Here is a 22,361-nt window from a genome sequence, read left to right as displayed (position 1 = left end):
TTTGCAAGCAGTTTCCAGTATAATGCATTGCTGTAAGTTATTTTCAGTAGCATGTTCTTTTGAATGCACTTCCCCCACCCCCCATATGTGCATTTTAGTAAACACAGGTTGGAGGACTGCACTGCAACATTCAGAGAAGTGTGAATTTTGAAAGATGGCTGTGTTTCACTGTGGACATCTTAAGGGCCTTTTTCATATAATCATCATGTTGAGTTGGTAGAGTGGAATTATCTATTAACTTAGAACTGTGTCGGCCCATGCCAAGCTTGTCCTGTGCCAACACCACACGCTGAATTTAGCCCAGATTGGGGTTTTGGCTAATGACTTTTCGCATTCTAGCTTAAGCAGTGGCAATTGAAAACCCAAACTAGGTGGATCAAGCAACAACTAGCCTGGCATGGGTTGATATCAGCAAAATATCCCCCACCCAACCTCATTACTAAGTCTAAAATGGCTTTTGTGAATGGGTGCTAGAGGCAATGGCTGCTAGACACCATGAAAGACTTTGGGGAGTATAAACGGAAGGCAAATTCTGATCAAGGAGAAGATTCCACTGATAGTTTCTTTAGGTGTATGAGACTGATCAGATCTGCATGCAAGCTCCACATTAACGTTGACCTATGTCTAAACTCACATCCATGTGGTGGTTTCACGTTCTATGAAATGGGAGTACTTCTCACAGATTTATGCTGAAGTTAAACAAGATTGTGCTTCGATGTGTGCTCCAGAAGTGCCATAAAAATGTTCAGCGGCTGTTTATCGGTGCAAAAGGTTATGGGTTGAGTTCGGTCCTGGTCTTCAAGGAATGGAAGGGATCTTTGCGCTTGCAGAAACGACGGCAATCCCAAAGAGCATTCACTGGGAGAAGGCAGAGGGAGTCGATTTGGACCAAGCCCCTTTTCCCATGTGGCCCCTTGAGGTCCCATGGTGTTCCAAAAAGTTCCCCAACCTTTCACAGCATATTTTCAGGGGGCATAGGGTGCTACGGGGGCAGGAGGAATCAGTAAAAAATAAATGACACCCCAAAACCCATGGTGGGTTGCTATATGTTTTGTTGTGTCCTTTTATATTCTGTTGGAAGCTGCCCAAAGTGGCGGGGGCAACCCAACCAGATGGGCAGGGTTAAAGAATTATTATTATTATTATTATTATTATTATTATTATTATTATTATTATTATCATCATCATCATTATTATTATTATTATTATTATTATTATTATTCCACTTATGGGAACTCTGGATCCAAGCATTATATTTATATAGTACAATTGCTGAAAATAATATTTCTTTCTTTAAAAAATGCCAAGTGTGGTGTGTCCTGTGGTCATTAAAGAAAGAAGTTAAAGGTGCAGAGGCTGAAAATTTCACACACACTTGGGAAAAAAGAAAGGACCTTTGTAGTAACTGCACAATAGTATAGCCCCATCTGATTTATCATTAACAGAGAGGGGGGGTAGAAATTCTATCAAGATACTGAGAACAAATTGCCTGCAGGCAACCCATTATCAGGGTCCAATTAATTTCAGATTGAAGGCACCAGACTTAGATCTGTTCTTGCACCAGTAATCTGATACCCTGTAGATTGGATACATATGTCTTTCAATGAAATGCTATTTATTTAGCTGCAGACAATTTTATTAACATGTAAGTGTAATAATAGCAAAACTAACAAAGCCAGTTATGTTGCAGGTCAAATTAGGAATCAAGTAATTCTAAAGGAGAGAAAAAAATGTAACTGAAATAATATATATTACATGAGAGGCTATTGCAGTGTCGCCATTTTCCATTTAGGTTGAATAAAAATAACTTTGTGAATGACAAAAAGAAGTCTTTTATCCTGTCAATTACTATAAACCCACCACAACGTACAAATTCCTAGTTCCTAATGCTAAGTCTTTCAAATCCTAGGACTTATTTCATTTATTTTTTTTCTTTGATAACAGATGGATTTTCTTTTATCCTTGGTAATTTGCATCAATAGTAGATCATAAAGTCTTACAAATACATAAAGCCATTTAGAAACATTTGATGGAGTGAATCTTTATCCCATCCTTTTATATTTCTGAAGCATTAATTCACGGGGAAGGTTACTGGAAAAATTTTAGGAGGTCGGTTGTTTTATATGGTTGATGTGAGGCGAGTAAAGATTATGCTCTAAATTTAGCACACAGCGTTCCTATAAAAATATGCTGGATTTCTGTGTTAAATGTTCAACCTGAGTCATTATTCTTGCAGCAAAATATGCTCTGAAAAGTGAAGGCAATAATTTTGAGTCAGTGGCTCAGATGACCAAGTTATTTCCCAAGACCAGATGGCAGTATCAGAGCCCCTGCTTTGGGGTCCAGTTCTCATTTTGGTGTTTGTGCACTGCCATTTTGTGTGGGCACTCCCACAAATTAATCTGCACCCATATGAAGAATGCCATGCACAGAGCAAGCACAGCATCATCAAGAGTTCCAACCTAGCTTTCTCCTCGACACACCAGTAGGTTAGAGCTGCAACAGTAGCCTCATGGCAGCAAGGTTCTTGCTGCTTCTTTCAGCCTTATAATCCTGCCTGTATGCTAAGATTCACGAGTACCTACCAGTTGGATGATGGAAACAAGGCATCGAGTCTTCCTGCTGGTTCCAGAACTGTGGAGCTAATTTCTTTTACTTTCACCTTGCCCCGTCCGTACAGCTGTTTAGGTGAGCATTGAAGCCCTTATTCTCCAATGCTGCCTTTAACAGAGAGCCTAATTGCAATGGATGTTACAGAACTGCTTCTTAAGGTGTTCTGCATGCTTGCTAATGCAGGATTTATACCTTGTGCCTTGCTCTTGGTTTTATGTCGCTTTGTGATGCTGTAGCTCTACACAATAATATTTTCATAATGAAAATAACGAGGCCATCATCACTATAGGCAGCAGGAGTAAATGTAGGTTTCAGTAGTACAGTCGTGCCTCCGCTTACGTATCCCTCCAGTTACGTAAACTTCGGGATACGTAAGCGGCAAACCCGGAAGTATATTTCCGGGTTTTTGCCACACACACATGTGCAGAAGTCGCTTCTCCGGTTGCGAAAACCTCGGGATCCGGCTGGACCTCCAGAACGGATCCTGTCTGCAACCACTGTATCATGTTCCTTGTGGAACTCTTTTCTAAGGAAGACTTGCATGGCTAACTCACTCCAGGCCTATAGAAAGACGGTCAACACCTTCCAAGTGATAAAGGCATATGCCTTTTTAGGAGATGATTGAGGGCTGACTTTTAGTTGGATTAGACTTCTGGTTCTTTATTAATTGTAATTAATTGGTTCATTGCATTGGGTTGGGTTTTTATTGTGTGTGTGTGTGTTTAGAAGAAAATCTAACCTACTAGGAGACCTCTGGAAGAGGGGAATGTGGAAAGGAAATTAGTATGCAGCAGCTTATTGGTAAACATAAGCGACAATGCAAACTTTAGCCTTTCTTCAAGTGGCCCGTCAAGAGGAGCAAAGCTGTGTGAACTGCCCTCAGAGAGGCCTTATGAATGAGCTGGCTAAATCTATCAGACAGTTATCACCTAAGATCATGGCTGAGGTTCACTGGCTGAGCATCTAGTGGCCTGTGGTTAAAGAGAGGTCTTTCAGTTTCCAATGCAATTATTCCCTGCGAACGTGCTTCCACAAATGATTTCAGAATGAAATAAACACTTTCAAAGGAATCCATTCTAGTTCTCTCTCTTCCTCTCCCTGGTAAGGCAGTTCTAATGTAATTAGAGAGTAATTAGGTGTTCAAGTCCCTCCCCCCCCCCTCAGATTAAGAAAGGAGAGGGACGGGGATCATTTCTTGCTGTTAAAACACACAACGCCCATGTCATTTTAACCAATTAGGCGTATCAGGAGCATTTTTGCACAAATCTAGATTCGTGTCACTTACCACTGATGAAGGTAGAGAGATGGCAAGAAACAAAAATTATTCTCTGTTTGTGTCGAAAGCAGCAACAAATAAAAGGGGGAGGGCATAAATATAGCAGATGATTTACACTGTTCCCATGTCAGTAATTAACTTCAACATCCATGGTAGCATAATAGGCTCAGTCTGTGTGCTCATGGTGGTTTACATCAAGCAACGAGATTCTGAGCAACAATATTTCTGCTGATCGTGTCCATGAAGTCGTAAAGTCCACATTCTCTATCTTAATAGGATTGTCATTCAGGTGGGAATATTTCTGAGGGGGGGGGAGGTTTCTGAAGGATATTTGCTCGCTTTCAATTGGAATCTGGTGGTTGGAATGTATTTTGCAACTTCAGGTGGAATTTGATACTTTCCATATTAACAACCTCAAATCTGAAGTTTTCTTTTTTAAAAAAAATAAAATACCTGAAATACATTAATGGATGAAGAGATTAACAGCTGTTAAGTATATAGAAGCACCTAGTTGGCTACTGTTGGAAACATGATGGTGGGCTTTGGTTTACACCTGCAAGGCAGCTCTTATGTTTTATGCGCCTTACCTGGAGTTAGGGGTGGAGAAGTGGCTTCAAAGCCTTCTAGCCATGCTCTGGATTCTAGAGATTCTAAATCTCATCATCTGAGATTTGCCAGCTGTCAGTGGTAATAGGAAATATTGTGCCCTAATAATATAACGCAGAATAATAATACAATTCTGTTGTGCACATCTGAGTACAATCTGGCAGAAGAAGATAGGAACAAACAGTGACTTGATGGATGATGGTAATAAAGACTCTTGACAGTAATGCTGATTGCCCTTTATATGCTAGTTATTGGGAGGGGGAACACTCGGTGCATATTAGTGAACTAACCTGAACTGTGTAATTTTGAGTTTGCAAGTCACCTTTAAGGAAATTATATGGTCAATAGAAATTAAGCTGCCACTCAGACTCTTGTATTAAAGTCAGAGTCATTCTTGTAACCCTATAGTTGAACAGAGACATTGTGCTATTTCACACAATAGTAAGCCTTTATTATTTTTCCTAGGTATTACTTTACTAGAACAGATTATAATTAAGACTAGTTTTAGTGATACCACTTCAGATCTTTACAAAATGCAAGTTCTAATGCAATGCTTCCATTCTCTGAAATGTGGTATAATAAGGGGACAATATTCACTTTCCAAAAAGCTTTGTCTTCTCTCTCTCTCTCTCTCTCTCTCTCTCTCTCTCTCTCTCTCTCTCTCTCTCTCTCTCTCTCATTTTCCCATTTCCAAAAGAGAAAGAGAGAGAAATATAACCAAAAAAAAGATTGGGGGGGAATCAAACTTCATGTTATTTGGAAGAAAGGCTCACTTCACAGATGTGAAAAAGCCACCACAACAGGTTGCAAAGTTCAACACTGTTTCTGCCAACACACACAGAGCAAGTGCTCTGGTCCCCTGGAGAGTTGGTTATCAAAGGCTTCAACTGGTAGAACCAGTCTCAGAGAGTTCCAAGGGTGGAACAAAGACTTCAGATTCATACTGTGTATATGATAACTGTTTGTTTACTTCTGTTAATAATGCCTTAACTTTCGCCGCTCTTACATTGTCTAATATCGGGGGAGGATGTTGTGATATTATGACATGACGAGCTGCGAACGCTGCAGCAAGGTCACAAGACTTAAGAGTCATATTTCACTCTGTGAGAAACACACTGGGCATACCAGCTCCCACACATGTGATGTCATTGTATTTTACTATTGTACTTTTCTCTTTCTGTTTTGCATCAGGAGATGCAAGACGCATTAAGACACAGCTCTGAAATAATGAGCTGCTACGCAGATATATATATTCTGCTCTAATTCTACAATAAAGTAGATCTTAGCCAAATGGCTTGTGTATGTTGTTTTCAAGCTGGGAACAACTGCATATTACATTGTGCCCCTGGACTCTAGGAGCCAGAGGGCACGGAAGCTTCGTCCGTCTTGGGGGTCAGTCTCTCAACTTGCCCCCGCGGGAAGTTTTCATAACACTTATATGTGAGCTCATGTGGTGGCCTTGAGCAATATTTGATTCCTTTGGCCTGAACCTGAAGTCTACCACTTGAGGATTATAATTCATATCTACCTCGCAGGGTTCTTGCAAAGGGTACTGAGATGGTGCATGAGAAACACCTCAAACATTTCAGGAGTGTTATATAACTGATTTATTATTATTATTATTATTATTATTATTATTATTATTATTATATCACTAGTATAAAAAAGTAACGTAAAATACATCTCCAGAAGAAAAGAGAATATCACACCTAAGGAGCATCAAATATGTAAAATGCTCCATAATAAGAATGATTTTTTTTAATTAAATGAACCAGCAGACTACCATCAAACCTACGGATAGAAACTAAACTGCAAGGCTATTCCAGGAGTCTCCACACTTCTGGGGCTCAGGACACATTTGAAAATCTAAGCAACTATTGAAGGTATCGCAAACATCAATTTCGTGGAAGAAAAACTGATGAATATCAGAATTCAGCTACTAGCACAAAAAAATAACACAGACAGAAAAGCAGGATGCCTAGAAGAAATTCCAAATAAATTCAAGAATTCGGGGAAACTTCAATCGAGTACAAAACACTAGTATTATATTTTTTTAAAAGAAGAAAATGGGGATGTAAAAACAATAGACATAAGTCATTAATGTTTCTGTACACATGCACCCAATGTCCTGAAATCAATCACCTGGAATATACCGGTAGCATTTCATGTACACCATTTAAAACAGTGAATTTTTATTTTTATGTAAAAAATAAAAATAAAACCAATAAATGAGTGGTTGCTACTCAATGCTGCCCCTGCAATCCTCTCCACTCACCCTCCCCAGGCTTTTGTTGATTAAAAAGATCAGGACATGGATCAGGGCAGGCCATGTTTATAGATGGAAGGACTGGGCACTTACATCAGTTCATACTAAATTCAAATGTTCAATCTAAATTAGATTCTCTATCTATTGAGATATAAATCCAAATGGGACTGACGCCCAATCAAGCATGTATACTGGATTGCAAAGGCAATCCTATGCACTCAGTTACCTGGGAGTAATTTCCACTGAACTCAATAGAACTGACGTTTGAGTACACATGCATAGGTATATTCCATATCAGCATAAACCCCTGCCCTTTGGTTTTACTAGTTTACACCTATCACATGCAAAAGAGCCACATGTTGCTGTTGTTTTGAAAAACAGCAACAACTGTATGGTGAGGTATAACACCCCACTACATTTTATGAGATAAACTTTAAAGCAGCCAAGATTTTATTTCAGGTCACAGAATCGCCTGCCATAAAATTAACTAGCCAAACTATCAACAGACGGCAGGAGTACTGAGAGAGGAGTAAGGAGACACACCAAGGCTTACAAAAAAGCATTCAGGTTGAGCATAATTTTTAGTAATGGATAATTTACATAAACATTGTTATAGTTGTATAGTAAAACAGTTCCCAGACTTTGAGCACAAATCAGGCAATGTTAAGATAGCCTATTTTAAGCCCCACTGATTTCAGTGGGGTGGGTTAGGTCTTATTGGATGACATCAAAGGTTCATCACAGGCTGACTCCCGGTGAGCATCTATATTTGCGCTGCTAGTCCCGTTGCCTTAAATAAGTAAACAATATTTTACAGGATCCATCTCATCCGGGATACAGTCTTTTTGCACCACTGCCTCAGGGCAAGAGATGTAGAACAATTAGATCAAGAACAAATAGATGGAAGAATAGTTTCTACCCAAGAGCTATAACCATCTTAAATGCTGTAACCAGATAATATGACCTTGGAGAGTTGTGGTGGGTGTGTACGTGTATGTGCATATGTGGCTGACAATGTGTGTTTTTTGTGCTTTTTTGTTTTGTTTTTATGGGGTGGCATCCAATTGCGTTGCACTTGTACAACGTTGTACTTGCACAATGACAATAAAGAAATCTTATATTCCTTAACAACTCACTTGGTCTACACAACACATTATTTGAGGCATTGTCTTGCCGCACTTGACATCTTCGGTCTGTGGAACTTGCGCTGTTAGTACATATATGCCAGATAACATGCACTCCGTGTTTGCTAGGAATTGAGATATGTTTTAGTGTGGCGGCACTAATCCTAGAATCCTAGAATTGTAGAGTTGGAAGAGACCATGAGGGTCATTTATTTCAACTCCCTGCATTGCAGGAATATTTTGCCCAACCTGGGGCACGAACCCATGATCCTGAGATAAGGAGCGTCATGCTCTACTGACTGTGCTTTGTTTCAGGTGCCTACTGAAAAGTGAGCCTACCCAAACATATTATATATATAGGCTCTTTCACTGATAATTATTTTGTGTATTTTTTTAAAGTTTTGCTTATTTTTTATAATTATATTATTGTGTACACTGGTTAGATAGCTTTCTGAATAATCCATTTAAACATGTTTCCCCTAAACTAATAAAAACAAACACCTTCCCTCTCTATCCCTCACGTGCTGCTGCTGTATGCACAACTCCTTCCAACCTCCTCTCTTCGTATATCCCACCCCCTCCACACATGGAAGGGCTGCATGGAACATGGACTGAGTTGTCCCCTTAGAGCAGGAAGGCAAAGACATAGTGAGCAGCAAAGCTATAGTTGCAGTTGAGTTATAAACGTGCCACTCCTCAAAAATGCTAATTAAATACTCTGCTTCTTTTGCAATTTAATATTTATTGAGCGCACCTTTAAACCTGCAAATTTGCACGCAAACTTCATTGTTCTTCCTACTGAAATGTGAAATGGCATCCCTAGCCAGGGTGGCTCAGGCTTCAGTTTTGGTGGCTCTGCAAACAATGTCATCCATAAAATCTCTTAAAGTCTGCGTCCTTGAAGCAAGCCTTCTTTAGTCCCGTTGTAAATTAAATCTAGTACTTTAAATGCATTTGAGAAGATTATTCAAGGCAGATGCCATGGCCAATTTTTTAAAATGTCTGAATCTGTCTTGCAATTATTGCTTTTGTTCTTATTCTTGGTACACAGTATAGTATACCTTCATGCACATATATATGTTGCATGAAGGTATACTATGCCTGGAAAGTTTAGCTCTGTTTTTGAACACTGATTCTCCTTCTAATGCTGAGATTAGCTCCTATTCATGTCAGTGGAGATTCCAAATGCATATTGATGGAGGAATAGACCTCTTTTCCTTTCTTAATAAACAATTAAAAAAATCCTTCCAGTAGCACCTTAGAGACCAACTAAGTTTGTTCTTGGTATGAGCTTTCGTGTGCATGCACACTTCTTCAGATACACGAAAGCTCATACCAATAACAAAGTTAATTGGTTTCTAAGGTGCTACTGGAAGGAATTATTTTTTTAAAAAATTAAATTTTGTTTTGACTATGGCAGACCAACACAGCTACCAACTGTAACTGTTAATAAACAATAACATTGTTTTAATGTAGGATAGCTGTAGCCTCGCCATGCAAGAGTTTGCTTGGTATATGATAAACTGAATAAACTAACCAAACAACATACCAAGCAGATTCTAAAAAGAATTTTCTATTTATTTCTTCTTCTTCTTTTTGGCAAATTGCATTCTTACAGAAGTGAAGCTTTGCAGCCCTACAGACACGATAACATTCTCCTTCCATATGAAGGATGTTTTCCAAATAGCAAAAGTGTCTGAGTCAGTCATAAAAGATAATGAACAGCTAGGCAACAATGCACTCCAAGCAAAGATGATACAGTTCATAAAGCCTTACAGTGCCTTTTTTTTACAAAATGGAAGGTGGCATCTATTTTGGGGGAGAAAGCAGGGGGAAAGAACCATAAAGACCATAGGCTCCCATTCACGGTTGCATGTATAGTGGCAAGAAAATTGGGTGGGGATGATAAGCAAATAAAAAACTCAATGAGTCAATTCTCCTGACAAAAGTACTGGAGGTTACCACCTGCAAATCCTTGTGATAAATGCAGTGAAAGAACTATACTAAAAATGCCACCTTGTATATTTCATTGCCCTATTGAATTATGAAAGCAAAGGAGAATAGAAAGAACACTGCATAAATTTGCAACCACTGCTACATGACAGACATTTTAATAATTCCTGTTTATATTGATCCTTGGGAGTCCAAATAGTCTACGTGGCTGAGCATTTTACAAAGACCAAAATGAAACAACAACAATGCCAATCACCTCCAACCAAGTTCTCCTTGGGATTCTTTTCTCTGAGAAGGGGGCAACACTCTCAGTGGTATAGCTAGGTAATTTCAGAGCCTGAATTTAATGGTCTTACAGGGACCTACTTTTGATAGCCATGTGTATGATTTCACTCATGAAGCACACCATAAACATTTGTCTACTTCCTCCACTGCAATTCCATGCTTCACAATGGCCTCTGCATTACTGATAAGTTACAGCAAAGAAGCAGAAGTTTGCCAATCCTGACTTAAAAGCAAGCAAGCAAGCAAACAAACAAACCTCAGCATGTGCAATTTTGCATTCTAAACTTATTTAAATCATAGCACCCTCGAGAATAAGATGAAGTTTGCGCCTGGTATCCTGGTATCAAACACATTTGCATAGGGATTGCACCATTTTGTTGTCGAAAAGTATACAAAAGCAAAATCATTCTAAAGTGATCATTTATAACTGTGTATAGGCTTGGGGTGTGGGTGGGTGTGTTTGTGTGTGTGTGTGAATGCAGGTGGCCACTGGAGAGGAGCATTGTTGCAAACCTGACCTCTCAGCAGCACCAGCACTCCTGCGTAGCAGGACACTGAGGGAGTAGGGGAGAGGTGAGGTCTGTGAGGTTGGGGAACACTGGTGGGGAGGCTGAATTGACTTTGACAATGCATTTAAACAGCCCCCGCCACACCGCCATCCTGCCCTATCCCATCAGCATCCTAGTATATGTCAGTGTCTCCTTTGCCAGGAAGCATGGTATGTGGCAACCACCCTCTCTTCTGGCTGCTACTAGAAGGATGAAATGTTTACACAGTTGCTGGCATCCATCTGTCTCAAGAGACAATGGAGTGCACCTCTGGGAGTAAAGTTAAACTGCCTAGTGACCTTTCCAGGGTGCAAACCTGGGCATTGTATATGGAGGTCTTGGGCTGCCCAGATGACAAGACTCCCCTCTCGACCTGGCTGATGTGGTCCATTCAACATTTAGCACCAGCTTGGCTGTGTGAGTTGCTGAAAGGAGGCATAGAAAAGACATCATGCAACTGTCTTAGATGTTCCACAAGGCAGTGGGTATGGATATTTCCTCTGGGTTTAATCCCAAAGTCCCATGGATTTCAAAACAAAACCTGAGTGCAAATAACTTTCTCTGGATTGAGGGCAATGTATTTAGGATCATGAAGGGTGCGTATGTTGGGCTACTCAAATTATAGGCTGGTTTGTTGAAGAAGAAGAAGAAGAAGAAGAAGAAGAAGAAGAAGAAGAAGAAGAAGAAGAAGAAGAAGAAGAAGGGAGAGATGTCACTGAAAGATCTCACATATGCAGTCATCAGTCTTCACCAAGTAATACAGTCCTGTAACCTGAGACTGGACTTCCTGACAACAATGTTGCAGTCACTGAATAGTATCAATTACTGATTCTAATTACATTAATGTATCTCATTCATGGTACTTCAACATAAGCACTGCTTGGATTGCCCTTTGATCTACAGTCAAATAAGTTTTATAATCATCTATATGAAACAAATGTTACTTTGTGGGCCGAGTAAAGCATACAAGTGTCGGCTAAAAAACCAGGAGTCTCTTTCTTTTCCATACTTCAAGTCCATACTTAGGATATGATTAATACACCTAGACAATAGATGATGTATTAGAAACACACACACACACACACACACACACACACACACACACATTCTTTTTCAACAAGGTGATGAACATTAATGCCATCTGGTTAAGTATTTGTGAATATGTAAAAGCTGTGACTGATAAATCAACCAGTGCTCAAATGGCATTCTTTGAGGACTGCAAAGTTCACGTACTATTTATATAACTCCCCACCTGTTAGGTTCATTATGCAAAATGGGGGGGGGGAGGTATAAGAAAATGTCATTGAGAATCAAGTCAACCAAGTAGGCTGTCAATGGCTGTTTTATTCTGCATTGCACTTCACAACACAGTGTGTGTGTGTGCTCCTCCACCCCCTATGCCTCAATATTGCAGAACTGCAATGTTATTTAATGTGTTATTTGTTACTGTGGTTTTATAATTTGATTGAAGCCACCCAGAGTGGCTGGGGCAACTCAGTCAGATGGGTGGCATATTATTATTAGTAGTAGTAGTAGTAGTAGTAGTAGTAGTATATTGTTTGGTGCTCCTGTCCTTTCCTATTGGGCATCAAAAATCTCTTGGAGGTGTTCAGCACTTAACTGTAAACAAGAAAATCTATAAATTACTCTAAAGTCAAGATTGTGATTTTTAGCAGCCTCAGTCCTCGGCATAGATGGTGCTTGGATCAGAAGACTATAGAACAAACTTGTTCATTCAGATACCTGAGTGTACTCTTTAATTAAAACTTCTCTTGAAAGTGTCATATGGAGGCAGTGAAAGTCAAAGCACAGAAAACTATAGGGGCATTGATGAACTTTTACTACAATAAGGGAGGGCAGCTGATCGAACCTGCCCTAAAGATATTTTGTAGTAAACTGCTTACTCAAATGCTCTATGGCATTGAAATCTGCGGCTCTGATTCAAACTCCATTAAAGTTTTGGAAACTGAAAACAATGGGTTTCTTTTTTCAGAAGCTATACTCTGTATCAGGAATATCAGCAGTTCTTCATACGGAATTTGGGTGGCCAACAATTAAGGCAAGATTGGAGTGCACTCAGTAAAGTATATTTTAAAAATTGCTACTATGCCTATTGGGCATTTTCCTGCTCTGTGTTATATAGAGTTGGGTGATAACCAACTCTGGAAAGCACAAATTGTCAAGACATTTTAGACTATTACGATTTTCCAGAACTGAGCTCTGCTTTGACTTTGAATAAGTGTCAACTAAGGGATAGGCTCTTCTGGATAGAATTCAGAAGGAACCTGCAACTAACTAGAACCACCATACTTTCCCCTCGGTATCCACTCTTGAGAACAGAGCATTTTAGAGCTAGTTATCTGTGTGCTGAAGAGTTGCACATACCTTTATGAATCTGCTCAATGAAAACTACAATGTGAATAATGTTATTGGACCAAGAATATTGCGTACAATAGTACCAACATCCCGGTGTCTTTTAAAGCAATCTTTGAAATAGGAATTGTGTGTATATATAAAAATCTTAGTATGGAGCTGCAAAGTCCATTAAGCAAATAACTATCCACCCGGTACTGTCTGGATAAAGAGCTCCCTTTTGGGTTCTCGTAAAGTCAACACAAGAAAGCAAAAGTAGAACTCAAAAGAGAGTTCCATCCCATTTCCGGCTTTCAGAGGTGAAATGTGTACTTTCATCTAATGGCCTTCACTAGTATCCTGTATCTTAAATATATATTCTGGCTAAATATTTTGCATAAACAAAATCCAATTCAAAATTGTTTTGGCACAATAATGCAAGGCAATGTACTTTTCCACACACTAAATTATTGGCACAATCTGATCTGATTAACAGCTAGCAGTACTTTTCCTCACAATTTTTAAATAATTTTAAGATAACCATTTAGCAATCAGTATCTGATTAATTTAGTGACCACTCCATATCTTACTATCATTGCTACTAAAAGAGTGGGGAGCTATTGCCTTTCACATCATAATTCAACATTGGTAGAAGTGTGTGTGTGTGTGTGTGTGTGTGTGTTTGTAAGGAAAAACATAACTTCAGGCAATGATTTCCAAATTGCAGTTAAATGTTCTTTCTAGGAGAAAGTGGGGTGTGGGTGGCGCTATGGGCTAAACCACAGAGCCTAGGGCTAGCTGATCAGAAGGTTGGCGGTTCGAATCCCCACGACAGGGTGAGCTCCCGTTGCTCGGTCCCAGCTCCTGCCAACCTAGCAGTTCAAAAGCACGTCAAAGTGCAAGCAGATAAATAGGTACCGCTCTAGCGGGAATGTTTCTGTGCGCTGCTCTGGTTTGCCAGAAGCGGCATAGTCATGCTGGCCACATGACCCGGAAGCTGTACGCCAGCTCCCTCAGCCAGTAACGCGAGATGAGCGCCGCAACCCCAGAGTCGGGCACGACTGGACCTAATGTTCAGGGGTCCCTTTACCTTTACCTAGGAGAAACTAATGTGAAAGTGTAGCAAAACAAAATAAAGGTCAAATGCTCTGTGTGGGAAGCAAAATTACATACATTTTTGAATTACATCTTTCTCTAAACTCCTCAATATTTGGTGGGTAGGAAAACACAAAATTCTTCACATAACCTGCTTTTGTTCGGCACAAATTACAAATAGCTCATGCAAGCTGCTTCCACCAAAATACATCATATTGTCTCCAACATAATGCAGAAAACCAAGTTGCGCATTAAAAAGGTCCAAGCTAAGCAAGCTAACAAATCCCACAATATCAAACTGGTTTTTGAACCAAGTTAGCACATTTAAGAATGAGATACCAAACACACACTCTCTTTTTGTCACACTAACCAGGGTGTCTGCATTCGTGACCGAGCATTGTATTTGCATTCATCAGCATGCATTTCTCTATAATGGAATTCCACACAAGATGCTATGCAGCTTGAGATAACACAGTATTTACCCTAGCTGGGCTCTAATAGCACTAACTGTTAAACGGTTTGCTTTGCATACAACCTCCCAACAAGCTAAAAGCAGAGAGAAATCACCTTAATTCAAAACAAAATAGACAGTTCTATAACATTAGGTCACAACCAAAGGCACGGAAATTTGTTTTTGAAATACCTATGAATGGTTCACGGTGTGAGAAAATCAATAGTGCTTCTCTTTTGGGGGTGCAGAATCAGTCCCTTTGCATCACATCTAAGTTTTAAGCTTAAAGTGCAGGCGCCACATATTTGTAGTAACCTACTTCAAAACTCCACTTGGTGGAAGGTATCACAAAACAGGTAGGGCTGTATGTAGAGTAGCGTCTTATGGATTTGTAAGGAAGAGGTAGGAGGGATAGATCTTAATCTTGATCGCTTTTAGCATCCCTCCCAAACAAATTTTAAAAAAGTGTTTCAGCAGGAGTGAATTCTCTCTTTCTTTGCATCTTTTTAATGCGTGTATTGCATCAGTCCTATTAGAATTGGTGTGCTTAACATTTATATTTGTAGTCACAACTACAAAGCTGAATGGCACATTAGATTAAAAGACCCTGGTTATGTAGAAAACCACACCTACTGTTCTCTTTCTCGCTGCCTAGCCCTTGACAATGTTAAAAGTGTCAGAGTACAGCAGACTTCAAGGGGCCTGTTTTTGGCTGGGTGTCTACCTCTAGTGGCTTGCAACAGTTTCCTCTCCTAGAGTAACCACAGTGTGAACGAAACCTTGTAACAAAAAAAAGCTGTTTGGTATTAACCAAGCCCATGTGAGTGAGGATGGAGTGACAATATAGTTGGAAAATGGGGTTCACTTTCCCTTCTACAGGATACTTGCTACAATCTACTTGTATGCAGGGCTGCATATGATGAGAGCTCATTTGCTTTCGGGCAGTAGCTTTCTCTGCGGTGATATGTGAAAGAGGGTACACACACTCAGGCTTCCTAGTGCCAAGGTCTTGGGATGCTTCCTGTACCTGTTAGGAGTCACAAAGAAGGGGGTGGTATCAACAGGTGCTGCTTTCCTCATGAAAAGTGGTGAGAAGAAGTTGCACCTGGAAGGATGTTTCATCCATAAAAGGTATGGAAGCGTTCTCAGGATCTGGACTTGGAAACCTTAGTGAGCCCAATCCCTTCACCTGACTGCAACTCCCGGGGTTGTGAAGGCAGACAGGTGTCCATACCATTACTTTCCCACTGTTCGTAGGCCAAGTGGCTGTACCTGAGCTATCTAACTGATGCTTGGGATGGGGATGGGGGGGTCACGGAGTGGAGGCTTCTTGTGTTTGTTGATGAGCTTTTAGCTACTTGCAGCACAAGCCCAATAGATTCCCACCCCCCACCCCCACTCCCACTCTAAGTTTCATAGATTGAGAAGCACACTCCAGCATCCATTGCATTCTTGCAGAGGATGCTACAGTGGAATTCTCAGATCCACGTGCTCATTCAGGGATTCCTCTCAAAAGCATCTGCTGGACCCAGCAAGTAGATAGGCTGCTTTGCACTCCAGCTGGCCCTGTCTGATTTGTAGCCTTTGAATGTGTTTCTGTGTGCTTGTGTGATGCCGCCCCATCCCCCTTGTGTGCGCTCACATGTGCACATGCAATTGTAGGTAGGCACAATTGTGTGTCTGTCTCCGTTTATGATTCTGTGCCGGTTGGATGTGTGACTAAATGGGAGAAGGGGGAAAGGGGGTGGAGTGGAACCGAAGGCTGGAGACATCTCTGACTTCCTACATTGCTAATTCTTTCATTCCATTGTGTGTGTGTATTTGTGCTGCCTAACAGTGTGAAGGCACAGTCCGATGATCATTTAACTGAAATTAATAGTTTCCTCTTCATACTTCAATTATCTTGGCCTACTAATAAGCAGGGTATTTCAGGAATAGCAAAAGGAGGTGGGTTTTTTTTGCTCAGCAGTGCATGTTAATTGCTCTGTTCTGTATGAAGTGATCCTTACTATATTTTCCAAAATGACTCTCCAAATCATTGAACCAGAATATTTTGCGTATATATTTGATACTTTGCTTATATTCCTTAATGAGAGTATGTTGGATTAGATGCAAGAGATGGGATTTTGTGTGCAGAGATTTAAGTTTCTGGCTCTGTGTGTGTGTGTGTGTGTGTGTGTGTGTCTGTGAGCGTGTTGGAAAGAAAGAAAGAAAGAAAGAAAGAAAGGGAGAGCCACTACAGTGGCTGTGGTGTGTAATACAGTGGGAAAACTTGCTTAGGACAGATAGTTGTGTGATGGGTGGTGAGCCTTCAACAGCTGTAAAATATGGGAGGAGCTACGGCAGGTCTGACTGTGCCTTTGAAAATCATTTAACTGAAATTATCATTTACTGTTAACACACTTGGCTTTAACTATCCCATCCACTCAAGGCTGGTGTATGTAAAAGTTGAGAAAGGCAGTTGATTTTTGACCATAAATGCATGCCCATTCTTCCAATCGTCATTAGAGTTAGTGACTTTGGTTCTTTAGAGTTATAATTATTCCAGACTAATGGTATGAGGGAGGCACTGGGAAGCTTGTTGTGTGTAGGTGTGAGTGTGACTGTAAAAGGGAGGGGAAGGACAGGTGTAAATTAGAGAAGTGGCTGCATGTGTGTGTAAGTGTAGGAGGAGTAATAGCAGGTGTGTCTGAGTGCAAGTATCCCTCCATCTAGATAAGCAGTTTACTCTTAACGTTTTTCAAACAAGTTCTCTGTCTCCCTCACAACCAGGGTGGATCTCCATACTAAAAGGCACCTTAACATTTGGAACAGAAATTCTGTTTGCATTGGTGCTCCTGTGATTCTTAGTTGGGGAAATGTTAATTCATAAAATATACACCTGATCCTAAAGGTAGATTATGGCGGTGAGTGGTAGTAAAACAGGTGTGGGCTGGGGCTTGACTGCCTGTGGGAGAGGAGCAGCAGGCGAGCCTGTGGCTGTGAAAGGCTATGAAGGGTGTAAAGGAGTGAACTCCCCCACCCCACCCTTCTCCCCACCCACCCCCATGCATGCCTCTATCTGCCTTACCTGCTTGCTGTACTTGCTACTGGCTTGACAGCTGTACTCGGAGCAGTGGTCCGAGCCGATGGAGATGTTGTCCCCAGCGCCTACGAAGGTGTTGGCCGGGGGCAGTTCCTGGACGGCCTGGTGTTTTTTCCCGGCGGTGGGGGACTGCGGGTGCAGCTGCACCGTGGGCAAAGGCGAGCTGGATTTGTAATGCCTGGCCAGATCCGGGCTGCCGGGCCCACCGTTGACGGAGCGGTAGCGGCTCATGCTGGGGCTGTCCCCGGACAGCTTCTCGTTGACGCCGTCGTAGCGCTGCCCATTAGGCTTGGAAGCCTCGACCGTGACGATGCTGCTGTAGAGGGGTTGCTTGCCTTGCTTCTTGCCTTTCTTGTCCTTCTTGGGCTTCTTGGCCTTGTCGTGCTGCTGCGGCGTGAAGAAGTCCTCGTGGTCCTTCTTGCCGGCCTCGTAGCCGCCGTGCTTGCCCTTGGAGCGGCAGTAGCGCGCCATGACGACCACCAGGATGAGCAGGACCACAGTCATGATGCCGGCCACCACGCCCACGACGATGCTGAGGCGCTGCTTGCTTAACTCGTAGCTGGGGTCGCCGGCGATGTCGTGCGCCAGCGGAGTGTGCAGGCTGCGCGCCACTTGGCTCTCCACGACGGTGGCGTTGGCCAGGCTCTCGTTGACGAAGACGTGCAGCAGCGCCGTGGTGGACTGCGGAGGCTGCCCGCTGTCGTTAACCTGCACCACCAGGCGGTGCAGGCCGTAGTGCTTGGGCGCCAGCTTGCCCACCAGAGACACGACGCCGCTCGACGGGTCGATCTCGAACAGCTTGAACGGGTTGCCTCCCACGATGCTATAGCTCAACTCTGCGTTCTGGCCAGCGTCCGCATCTTTGGCCTGCACCGTGGTCACCACGGAGCGCACGTTGCTGGACGGCGGCAGCACCGTGTAGGAGCTGTTGGCCGGAGAGGTGACCACGGGCGCGTTGTCGTTCTCATCCATGACGAACAGCGACACGGTGGCCGTGGCCGAGCGGGCCGGTTCTCCTCCATCCACGGCCTTTACCTTGAAGGTGTAGCTGGTCTGCAGCTCGCGGTCGAAGGAGACCGTCGAGTAGATGGTGCCCGTGTCGTTCTCGATGGAGAAGATGCCCGGCGCGCCTTGCGCTTGGTCCCCGGGCTGTATGGAGAGGTTGAGCTGGGCGTTGCGCCCCTTGTCGGCGTCCATCACTGTCACCATGCCCACAGGGCTATTGGGCTGCAGGTTCTCCTTGACGTAGAAGGTGAACACGTCCTGCATGAAGCGCGGCTCGTTGTCATTGCGGTCGGCCACGCGCACCACCACCGTGGTGGAGCCCTGCAGCGACGGCACCCCTTTGTCCCGGGCCGTCACCTGGAACTCATAGGTGTCCCTCTGCTCGCGATCCAGTACGGCCTGGACGCGCACGTCCCCAGAATCGGGGTCGATGGTAAAGAGGCCTCCGGGAGACTCGGCGGAGAGCGGGGAAGGCTCCAGGGAATAGGCAATCTCGGCGTTCTTGCCACTGTCGGCGTCCGTGGCTATCACCGTGGCCACGCGCTCTCCGGGAGCGTTGTTCTCCGGGAAGGATACCTCCAGCACGGCCTGGCTGAAAACGGGCGGGTTATCGTTGGTGTCCCCGACGCGCACCAGCAGGGAGTTGTTGCTGGACAGGCTGGGGCTGCCCGAGTCCACGGCCACGATGACCACGTTGTAGTCTCGCACGGCCTCGTAGTCCAGAGGCGCCGAGGTGTGCAGGAAATATTTGCGCTTGTTCTGGGGCTCCCCTTCACCCTCGCTGGCCGGCTTGAGCTGGAAAGGCACGTCGCCCACCACGGTGCAGGTCACCACGCCGTTCTCGCCCTGATCCCGGTCGGACACTTGCACCAGGGCGATGGGGGTGTCCACCAGGACGTCTTCAGCCACGCTGGCCACGCCGTCGCGCAGCGGGATGCGCCCGATCTTACGAATGTCGATGGTGGGCACGTTGTCGTTCTCGTCGCGGATGTTGAGCACCACCGTGGCCTTGTCCGTCTTGGGGGGCTGCCCGCGGTCCCTGGCCATGACGGTGAAGCGGAGCTGGTTCACTTCCTCGCGGTCGATGCGGTGCAGCACGCTGAGCCAGCCCGACGACTCGTCGAGGCGCAGCAGGCGGCGCACGGACTCGGTGGCTGCCCCGAAGACGTACTCGATCTGGCCGTTCACCCCGACGTCGGAGTCCGCGGCCCTCAGCTGCAGGATCGGGGTGCCGGGGCTGCTGTTCTCAGCCAGGTCGGCCTCGTAGACGCTCTTTTCGAAGCGGGGGCTGTTGTCGTTCACGTCGGTGATAAGCACTCGCAAGATGGCCTGCGAGGAGCGTGCCGGATCTCCGCCGTCGCGCACCCGCAGAGTCAGCTCGTACGAGTCCCGCTGCTCCCGATCCAGCGCCCCTTTGACGATCAACTGGGGCTGCTTCTCGCCATCGGGGGTGTCCGCCACCTGCAGCTCAAACACGCTGCTCCGGGCCCCGCCGTCGGCCTCTTGCCTCCTCTTGCCGCCCCCGGGGTAGAGAGCGCTGTCGGAGGCGGCGGAAGCCGAACTCCCCCCGCCCCGTCGGCCCCCGTCGGGCTCTTGGAGCAGCTCGTAGCGCTCGATGCCGTTGCGCCCGAAGTCTCTGTCGGTGGCAGTGGGCAGCAGGTAGAGTGTGCCCACGGGGCGGTTCTCCTCGACGGTGAGGGTGAGCACGGGGGAGGGGAAGGTGGGAGTGTTGTCGTTGATGTCCAGGATGATGACCCGGCCTTCGAAGAGGTCCACCCAGCTCTGCGACGGGCCGATCACGGACACCTCGAAGTCCAAGAAGCACTCGTTCTCGTCGAAGATCATCTGGCACTGCGGCAGCTTCTCGCGGTCGATGCGCCTCTCGGTGGTGCTCAGCTCGCCCGTCATGTTGTCGATCTTCAGGTAGTCGGAGCCGGACTCCAGGCTGAACGTCACCTCGCCGGAGCCCGTCACGATGCCCAGGTCTGAAGCCACGTTGCCGATGCGGATGTCGGCAGGTCCTTCCTCGGCCAGCCGGTATCTCAGCACTTGTTTAGCCGCCGCCAGGCTGACCCAAAGCGGAGGCGGCAGCAAGAGCAAGAAGCAGCAGCAGCAGTAGCAACACTGCACAAAGCCCAGGAGCGTCCGCATCTTCCACATCTTCTTGAGCACCCAATGAAAGACCCCACCACCACCACCACCTTCCTCTGCCCACCCGTGCCAATAAACGCCCCCCTTGGCAAGCCAACAAGAAGATGCCTCGGCGTTTGTCTGGGGGGGAGAGGATGGAGGTGATGAGGGTGGTGATCAATTATAAAATCCTCCTGCTTCTGCAGAAAACTTCGGGTCTCATCCCATCTGGCGCAAAAAAGGGTGAAGGGGAGGAGGAGGGAGGGGATCTGGGGTTGGCTGGCGGCTCTTCCCCACCTCTCGTTCTCCCCCTTCCTTTTGCAGTTGCTCTCTATACTCACAGTTCACCGGGCAAGTGTATTTTGCTTTTTTAAAGATTCATCTCGGCAGATAGGACGAAGGAGGGGGGGGGAGTTCCGCCTCTTCCTCCTCCTTCTCCTCCACCCCCTCCGATGGCACTGTAATCACTTTGCGAGGTTTGCAAGAAAAGCAAGAGCAGCAGCAGCAACGAGGGATTTGATGCAACCAACCCCTCCCCCGCCGCCTTCTTTTTTACTCCAGTCCAGTTCAATTCGCACTCTTTCCTCTCTGCCTGCCTGCCTGCCTCTTTCTAGCCGTTTGCCAGCGCCGTGGAATTAGCTCTTCTGTTTCTCTCTCCCCCCTCCACTCCGCATACACACGCCGACGAAGGGGTGGGAGGGCGGGTGGAATGTAAATTGCTTCATTCAGAGAGCGCTGGTGTCCGGCGGAAAGGAAAAAGACAAGGCAGCCTCCAAATCCTCTTAGCTAAAGATGGAATGGGGGGAAGAGTAAAAATAGCCCCAAAATAAAGAGGGAAAAAAATATGCCCAGTCTCCAGTGATGCGACAGATGTATAGATATTTGGGAGGATTGCTTCGTCTGCCTTGAATTACAGATCAGTTCTCAAGAAATCCCCTTTGGTTGTCAGGATAGCGCCTAAATCCATCTTTAAGAGATCGCCTCCAATGTTCAGGTCCTTCCCCAGAGAGGAGAGTTCTTCTTTAATATACTGTATATTAAAAAAAAAAAAAACTCTGCGCAAGGTCATTGGTCACAAAGCAACATGGTACAAAATCTGCAGGAGATGTTCGTCCGGAATGCAACAAGGATGGAGGGGGAATGCACATAGATAGATCTCTTTCTCTTTCCCCCCCGTCTCGCGAGCGAGCGAACGAGCGCGCGCACACACACGATACAACAGTCCCAAGTTTGTTTTTTGCATCCGCAGTTGGTGTGCGTGTGCGTCTTACCTGCATTTACACTGCATGTGTTAGAGCAATCGGAGGCTGCAGCACTAGGGAGAGCGATTCACAAATGAGATTGCAGTCTCTCGCTCGCTCCCTTGCCGTCCCAATGCAGCGAAAGCAGAGCTGAACTTCATCCCCCTTTTCCTCCCCAGTTCAAAGGTGAGCACAAAGGTTGGCTGCCGGCTGTGTGTGTGTGTGTGTCTCCCCGAAGGCGATTATTCTAAGGCTCCCCCATCATGGATATATACCCAAGGCAGAAGGGGGTGGGAAAAGGGAAGAGATGTAACTGGATCTTCTTCCCACG

At 44.7% G+C, this 22,361-nt stretch overlaps 1 protein-coding gene across 7 annotated transcripts in view; it reads right to left on the bottom strand.

Annotated features, from left to right (window-relative positions):
• PCDH7 (protocadherin 7) overlaps nt 1–21,970 on the bottom strand; it is a 401,709-nt gene extending 379,739 nt beyond the window's left edge. For 6 of the 7 annotated variants that reach the window (XM_033159900.1, XM_033159901.1, XM_033159902.1 and 3 more), the window contains exon 1: nt 17,640–21,970. In XM_033159900.1, the coding sequence (XP_033015791.1) occupies nt 17,640–20,819 (3,180 nt within the window). In that variant the 5' untranslated portion in view covers nt 20,820–21,970. Of the gene's footprint in view, nt 1–14,870; nt 14,950–17,639 lie in introns of those variants that run through there. The other variant, XM_033159905.1, reaches the window with a different exon arrangement.
• Nucleotides 21,971–22,361: the final 391 nt, after the last annotated feature.

The sequence above is a fragment of the Lacerta agilis genome, chromosome 9 (genome assembly GCF_009819535.1).
Source record: "Lacerta agilis isolate rLacAgi1 chromosome 9, rLacAgi1.pri, whole genome shotgun sequence".
In the NCBI taxonomy this organism is placed as follows: Eukaryota; Metazoa; Chordata; class Lepidosauria; order Squamata; family Lacertidae; genus Lacerta; species Lacerta agilis.
Note: the sequence above shows the minus strand (reverse complement) of the source record. Positions and strands in the feature narration are given on the sequence as shown.